The sequence below is a fragment of the Sardina pilchardus genome, chromosome 8 (assembly GCF_963854185.1).
Source record: "Sardina pilchardus chromosome 8, fSarPil1.1, whole genome shotgun sequence".
Classification (NCBI taxonomy): domain Eukaryota; kingdom Metazoa; phylum Chordata; class Actinopteri; order Clupeiformes; family Clupeidae; genus Sardina; species Sardina pilchardus.
The window spans coordinates 31,654,932-31,663,663 of NC_085001.1; the positions used below are offsets into that span (position 1 = coordinate 31,654,932).

Below are 8,732 nucleotides of genomic sequence, written 5' to 3' on the forward strand. Positions count from 1 at the left end.
ATACAAGTATGTCTTTTTCAATCATGAAGATACAGAGATCGACCATAATGTTGTCAACAGGATGCTTATTTCCTGCCTGACCTGTTGTGGCTTGACTGTACACATTGTCCAAAATAATGCACTTCAATTGCAATACAAATGCAATACAATTAAGACCCTGTAAAACCGTTATTTTACACAATTTCAAGTCTATAACACATCACATTCAATGAACATACTGTAACTGTGATTAAAATATATTGTATGTTGTTTTGGACAAGGGTGTCTGCCAAGACATTTAACATGAACAAACGTGATGTGCACAAACGCTGACTGCACTTTTAAATCTAAATCTAGGTCTAGATGAAGATGTTTGCTCATTCATGTGAAATGATCAATGTCAGTACCTAATACGTGTATAGACACCTTAACCCACAGGTTCCCCATTCAACTTCCTCCTGGAGAACATCACTTCCCCATTTAGATCATTCTGACTGCTACTTTACAAGCTCTGAGGTGCCTGCTCATTGAACTTTTTCCCCTCAATGATGTTCAGGTTCAGGTTCAGGTTCAGGAGAACACATGTACATACTGAAGATTCCAAATACAATATCTGCATTTATCTGGGCATTCCACCTCCAAGAGACTGACATTAAAAAGCTGAAGACATATCAACCCCTGGGTTAGAGTACTGATCAGTCCTTGCACTTTCATTCCGCTTCAGCAACTTTAACAGTGTCCTCTGGTAAGTCTCAGTCAGGAAAAAGTACATAAGGGGATCAATGACCCCATTGACACAAGTCAAAGCTGATGTCACTCGGTTCCCAAGGGTTAGTGAGATAACTTCTGCTTCACTAAGATTCTGTTGACTGTAACGCACAATGTAAACAAACCGGTGTATATGGTATGGAAGAAAAGCCACTAGGAAGTTGACCAAAGTGAGAACAACCATTCTCTTAGCTTTGACGTGCACTGGTGATTGATTTTGCTGTTTTGTGGACTTGAGCTTGAATAAAATGAGGATGTAAGACAAGCTGAGCACGACGAGAGGAACTGTGAAGGCCACGGCCGTGGAGATCAGCGCTGTCAGGGAGGTGCTGTCCAGGTAGAGCTGCTGGCACACGGTCACATTGTGCCGGCCAAGCTGGAGGGGCATAGTTTTCCTTTTCTTTGAGAACAGTACCGGGGCCATAGACACCGTCACCATCACCCAGAGAATGGCACACACCACCTTGGCATAGGCCGTCTTCCGCCAGGACCGAGATCTGATGGGAAACACCACTGCCAAGAAGCGATCGAAGCTGATCGAGGTCATGAAGTAGAGGCTGCAGTAAAGGTTGAGGTAGAAAAGGAAACCGGACAGACGGCAGGCCACCTCCCCAAGGATCCAGTCCCCCGCAGAGGCATGATAGACCACACGCATGGGCAGGAGCAGAACATAACACATATCAGCCATTGCCAGGTGAGTAAGGAACACTCTGGCCACAGATGTTCCATTCTTTGGATGGCAGAACACCCACAGTGCCATGGCATTGGCAGGCACTGAGAGGAGGAAGACAGTGGTGTAGAACACCGCCAGTGTGATGTTTTCTCCATGAGAACCTGTAGAGTGATATGAAAATCTCTCTTCGGTGGACAAGTTCATGATGGATTCAACCTGATGAGACATGAGGAAGAGAGGACTTGATATGAGTTCATGTCTTAAAAAGCTGATAAACCTATGTAAAACAAACATGACAGTAGAAAACCAAAAAAGTGGTGCTTAAAATTGAAAATGTATGTAAGAGTGTTACTGTTACTAGTGACATTTTACAATGTTCTTTTGTTCTTCACAAAAACTTTTAAAATGTGTGATGCTGTCAACTGAAAACACCAAACATTTCTCACAAAACATACAAAAATGACACAAAAAGAACCAGGTGAGTCAAACACAAATAATACAAAATAAATTAATAAAGTAAATTACATTACCAAAATGTCTTTTTGTGAAAAATGTTGATAGATGATGAAGACAACCCAGGGCTCTGAGATCATAGAAACATGTCTGTGCTTTTGCCTTTAGCCTTGCAGAGGCGGCCTGTCCCAGTTCCTCTTCTGTGTGCTGCATCTAATCAGGAAGCTCTTTAATAGCACCTGAAGTTGTGGTCTACACACACAAGCCAACACTGCATCTGTCACGAATCACGATATCTCACCCTTCTACAGAGGTGTCAAAAGTATTCACATTCATTACTCAAGTAGAAGTAAAGATACTAGGTTTTAAAAATACTTTTGTAGAAGTGGAAGTATCAACTCAAGCTTAGTACTTAAGTAAAAGTATAAAAGTACTGGTTTCTTAAAGTATAAAAGTAAAAGTAATGTAAGGGGAAAAATGCCATTAAAAACAAAAGTTTAGGCCGTGCCACAGGGGCCTATAGTGCACTACCCCACAAAAACATTTTCTAAAGGCCATAATGACTATAATGATATATTAACATGTTAATGTTGAAAAATGTGGGATCCACTAGGTACCTGTTTCAGCCGCATACTGTATATGCCCATTGAGCATGAACACATTCTAGTAACAATGCAGATACATTAAAGAACCATATGTGTACTAGGCTACTGAGCATTAACATGCGTTTCATGAAGCGGAAGATATGATGAGTTCCTTATGAGCAGTGTTGGGGAGTAACGCATTACATGTAATTGAGTTACGTAATTCAATTACAAAATAAATGTAACATTAATATATTACAGTTACTGTAGAAAAAATGTAATTCAATTACAGGTACTTTTGACATTTTTCAAAATTACAATTTGAATTACATCTCAATATTGTCAGCAAAACTTTGCAAATAATATTGCATGTAAAAATAACTGTTTCCCTCCACAGCCATAGTTTGATACGGGACCTTCTGATAGGCTCTACATGCCTGCCTGTAAACGTGTTATGATTATCATTATATTATCCTCACAAAAAAATGTGATTCTAATTCATGTATTGAATGCCCTTGCTGCCGTGTGCGCTTGTACAGAACTGCTCGGCAGCCTGTAGACCAAGGCCGAAATCTTTGCATGAATTTGGGGACTATATATATCATTCAATAATGGAAAAAGTAATCAAAAAGTAATCAAAAGTAATTAGTTACGTTACTCAGAAAAAGTAGTTCAAATAGTTACACTACTATTACATTTTAAACAGAGTAACTTGTAACTGTAACACATTACATTTCTAAAGTAACCTTCCCAACACTGCTTATGAGTTTATGGTGCAAAAAGTCAAACTTTCAGAGGCATGTTATCAATAACCTTTACTAGAATGTAAATGCACATCCAAGCTTAGCTGCTGGAATTTGTGAGGACAACGGATGTAAGAACAAAACTGGACAAGACAACTGGACTGCCTCATACTCCGATTTCAGTTGGAGTATTTCCTTCCGCGCGACCCACAGTAAACACAGAATATACACACAAAACAATCCGTTTGCTTTTATTAACGTCGCAATCGAAAATGGAGAGACATAACAGCCATTTTTGGACGGAGGAGGAGACGTTGTTGAGGTTGAGGGGGAAGTGGAGACAGAGGACCAGTTAGAGGCTGAGGATCAAGGCCCACCAGCATCACCACCAGCTCCACGGGCAGCAGGTGGTACTATTCCCAATACAATCTAATTGCAACGTGCTGCGTAATATGCAGTAATACGTGCAGCGTGTAGGGCAAGTGTCTTACAAAGTTTGTGAACCACTGTTGAATGGGGTCTGTAACTAGTGTAGCCGTATATTTTATGGCTTTGTTACTTTTATGATTAATATTTATTTTGTATTTTGCTATGCACCCTGTGTAACACTGTTATAAGATTGGTTCCGGGGATTGTAGCTAGGGGGAAGGTAATCAGGAGGAACCTGGGGTTGGATAGAGTGTATGTACTATGGTAAATATAGTAGGCCTAAGTCACCACACAGTGTAGTATGCTATAGAATACTATAGGAAGCCACTACACATTGATCTGGACCAAGGGGTGGCCAAACGGCGCAGGGTAAAATTGCGGTCCTTTGCTATCTTTCATGTGGCTCCCCATGATGTCTAAAAATGGTAATGTGACCTGTTGTTACACCTAATATTATTATTTACCTCCGCCAAGGAGGTATATGTTTTCATCGGGGACCGGCGTTTGTTTGTCTGTCTGTCTGTTTGTCTGTTTGTTAACAAGATAACTCAAAAAGTAATGGATGGATTTCGATGAGATTTAGGGAAGGTCAGACATGACCCAAGGAAGAAAGGATTACATTTTGGGACTGATCCGTAATATTGTCGGGATTCCAGAGGCATTTATGTATTTAGCTTAGTGGTGTAACGGCATGGTATGGCCACGTGGCGGCGATCTGAATAGTTTCTGTTCAAATGTATGACAACCTAGGAAGAACAATGCAGGCGGAGGTAGCTGCGCCCTCGGAGTGCTTTTCTAGTTATCTCTGGATCACTTGTAATTGGTTGAACATTTGTGCTCTTAATTAGGGCCCGAGCACCGAGGTGCGGCCACTGAAGTGGCTGCACCGTAGGTGCAAGGCCCTATTGTTTTTGCTCAGATTATTACGGCCCGAGCACCGAGGTGCGGCCCACTGTAGCAGCGGCTGCACCGTAGGTGCAAGGCCCTATTGTTTTTGCTCATATTATTATTATTATTATTATCATTATTATTATTATTAGGGCCCGAGCACCGAGGTGCGGCCACTGAAGTGGCTGCACCGTAGGTGCAAGGCCCTATTGTTTTTGCTCAGATTATTACGGCCCGAGCACCGAGGTGCGGCCCACTGTAGCAGCGGCTGCACCGTAGGTGCAAGGCCCTATTGTTTTTGCTCATATTATTATTATTATTATTATCATTATTATTATTATTAGGGCCCGAGCACCGAGGTGCGGCCACTGAAGTGGCTGCACCGTAGGTGCAAGGCCCTATTGTTTTTGCTCAGATTATTATTATTATTATTATTATTATTAGGGCCCGAGCACCGAGGTGCGGCCACTGAAGTGGCTGCACCGTAGGTACAAGGCCCTATTGTTTTTGCTCAGATTATTATTAGGGCCCGAGCACCGAGGTGCGGCTGCTGTAGCAGCGGCTGCACCGTAGGTGCAAGGCCCTATTGTTTTTGCTCAGATTATTATTATTATTAGGGCCCGAGCACCGAGGTGCGGCCGCTGTAGAAGCTAAGCAGCTGGATTGAGGTGCTTGCAGCCACACCACCAGGTTTCATTTTCAGTTGGTCTTATTGCACTTTCTAACTTGAGAGGAGACACGTTTTAAATGGGAAAATTACCAGAAATCTTAGTCACTTTTAAACATGAAGCTAGCAGGCGAGAAGCAAATGGTCTAATCTGATTCAGTGATCTATGCTAGGCTGAAGCTAAAAGTTGTATCGCTAGACTCACAGAATGGCTGGATGAACGGGAACAAGCTAAATATCGATTGTTTTGCTCGAGGGGAGGTGGGAAATGAGCTAATTTCCAAAAATGGCGGAATATCCCTTTAAAAAAGGTGGCATGGATGGAGAGAGATATGTTTAGGAGTGCCATGAGCCAGACAAGTTTGGGAACCACTGGATTATGGTTTCTAAGTCAGTGACTGTCTGTGTCACAGTAAGATAATAGCCTAACAACATTCAATCCATGTTGATTTCATGGGCACCTTCCCAAACGATTTAGCTTGTAACGGATCAACTGATTATTGTTTTTGTTTCTTTTCTTTTGGTTGAATTTAATTCATGATAATGATTTTTGTCTTTATAGTTTAGCTGTGGGCAGCGTAATCTCATATTGCTTACTGATCAACCAGACAGTTAGTGTCACTAACAAGTGAGTCCACATACTTGGTAATAAGGCTGCTGTGCCCACAGACTTATATGACTACAAGAATAGGATAAAAATGTATTTATTTGTGAGATAATCTCATTCCGGCTGGGTCATATATCAATAGGCTATCAGGGAGCCGAGTTCATTCTCGTTTGCCCATGACAATTTGCAATTCCCTTTGAATTAAAGAAGAATGTAAGGTGAAATGAAAGAAGTCTCCAGACAATCACTTGTAAAGAAAATGATCCGGAAAAAATAGTTATAGTTTAATATAGATTTATTTAATTTATGGGTTTTTCTTTGTGGCAGTACAATCATATAAAACAATCCATAATTTATTTTAACATATAAACATTCAAAGTTCACTTTACAAATTTCATAAGGCTTTGTGTTATAGTGGTCACTGAACCACCAACGAGTTTTTTTTTTTTTTTCCCTTGTTACTCCCAGAGTTCAAACTACAGTTCGAAAGACTGAAAACAAAGCAAATTAGTAAAAAACATTAAAGACAGGCTGATATGCATGCTAACTAAACCAGACCGCATATGACTGGGAAACAGGCTGCTATCAAGGAACAATCTTTCTCAAGGAACCTCTTCTGAGACTGTAGCAGGTATTGTCTGCTATTCTAATCCAGTGCAGTTCCTCTCCATGATGTAGCTGTTCTGTGTGTTTGCAACAAATGGTGTTCAAAAACAGGCTGTGTAAATGGGAAACTGACATAATTACTTGGAGTCAAGTAATTTGATTAGCTGTTGACATCAACAACCTTTTACAAAATCATAAATGGTACCTTAAATGAATAAATAAATAAAATTGAATGCATTATTATCTGCCATGAGTTGATGTATCTAACATAAGGAGGTTGTATGCCTTGTTTACCATTCAGAATTAATCTGGATTATGTCTGTATGCCCACCTCATATCCCTCTGTCATCTCCTCCCTCCTCTTCTTTAAAAGATAAAATGACCCTGCTCTCTCAATCCCTCTATTTGTCCTCATACATTTACCTCTCTCTAGCAGGGCTCAGGGATCGAGCCTGTTTCAAGCTTTCCTCCCAATAAAAGCTCTTTCTTTGCTACTGTTTCCTTGTGCTTGCTCTTGAGGACTCACTCTTCATTAATTGCCTTGTGACAGTGGTCATTACAATGGTGCCATTTAAACAAATGAACAGAAACTTGAATAGAACTCTGAACTGGAAGTCTGGCTACACCTGGTGGATTCTGAAGCACATAGCAACATCAAGTGAAAACAACAACAAAAACCATTGTAATGTCACTCAAACCTCTTTGTGGCTGTACTGTAGTGCACCAATAATTCTCCATCAGCTACAGCCATTAGCAGAAGAGGACGCCGACTTCTCCCTTCACTGAGCTGTAATGGCTCAGTACTTTTATGGGAGATTATGGGAGTTTACGTGAAACCACAGAGCACTAGTCAATGTTCTCATATTCCTCAAATAGCAATAAATAAATAAGTTAAATAAAAACATAAACGAACAAACACACATGCCAATGAAACAATGACAGTCACTGTCACTCAAATTAAACAGTATCATTGCGGTGTGGCTGTTTTTTTTTCATGCAACAAGAAAGTAAGGCTACAAATATAATAAGTAATGCTACAATGTCATTGGGTGAAACATTTCGGTCTGCCATTTACAAAATGCTATCTATAGTTGTTAATATCGATGTAGCTATGACGGTTAAGATGTATATGTGCAGACAATATTTTGGATGGGGAGTGAGGTTAGCTTATCTTTGTACATGAATATACACACACAAAAGCACAATATTACCTACAGCATTACTCTAAAAGAAAATTCAGAAATGAAAAAGAAAATTTGACTTGGCCTTCAAGATAGACAAAGACGGGGTCACAATTGAAAAACAGAAAGTTAAGCAATGCTTTGTTTCGTGACAATAAACAGATGCTGTGGTTGAGTGTGTTATGTCCCAAACATCACTAAATGGTCGAGAGAGACATATTTTGAATACACTCTCTCTCTCTCACACACACACACACACACACACACACACACACACACACACAGGTTCTCTAACACGAGGCACGGCTCTAGTTCGCTCTGCACATATCATGCAAACAGCACAATGTTGATCTGTGCTGTGGCAGATATATGTGATTATGAGGAGTCATGCAGTGTATGATCCCATGGCCTGATGACGAACAGCACTGCGGTATTTACAGAAGAGCTCATGCAGGTCTTTTCCTCATGTGTTCGTTGGGAAAATGGTGGCTAGCCTAGTGAAACAGACGCAGAGATGGTACAATACGCTCTATGCTTTAAACACCTGAATGTTCGTGAGACTGGTGTCAATATGAGCTTGCATCAGAGAAGAAAGGGTGGCAACTGGTTACATTGAAAACAGGCTCAGCACAAAAGGTCAACTCATCATGACTGAGCTTTTCCAATGATGTTACTGCTGAGTCCACTACCTTATATGTCTGTGTTATTTATGTCTTCACTGAGACTAAAGTATGAGTTTAAAATTACAATATGGCTACATGTTCTGTGGTTGTTTTTTTAATTATGCTATTAATCATGATAATCCCATTAGTAGGTGACGGAACAGATAATGAAACTGACTCTAAACCATTCAAGTACTAGATTAATGAGCAGATGCAGATGCACATACCAGATTGAGGACATGGAGTCACAAAAACACTATGATGACAACCGTGTGAATGAGTAGATACAGTATTAGCAATTAAGTTTTTTTTTTTTCATTTTGCACAGAGATACATCCCATCAGTTCTCCACCGTCTTTCCTGAGTACGCAGTCTGACCTGACTTATACCTGACCACCTTCACTTTCATCTCCCACACATCTTACAAGAATGGATGCTGGACAAAAGGATCTGGGCCCGTATTCACAAAGAATTTTAAGGCTAAAAGTAGCT

At 40.5% G+C, this 8,732-nt stretch overlaps 1 protein-coding gene across 1 annotated transcript; it reads right to left on the reverse strand.

Moving 5' to 3' along the window:
• On the reverse strand, positions 1-1,624 carry si:dkey-96n2.3 (uracil nucleotide/cysteinyl leukotriene receptor). The gene has a single exon (XM_062544192.1). The coding sequence runs from the start codon at positions 1,622-1,624 to the stop codon at positions 632-634; it is 993 nt and encodes a 330-aa protein (XP_062400176.1). The 3' UTR covers positions 1-631.
• Positions 1,625-8,732: the final 7,108 nt, after the last annotated feature.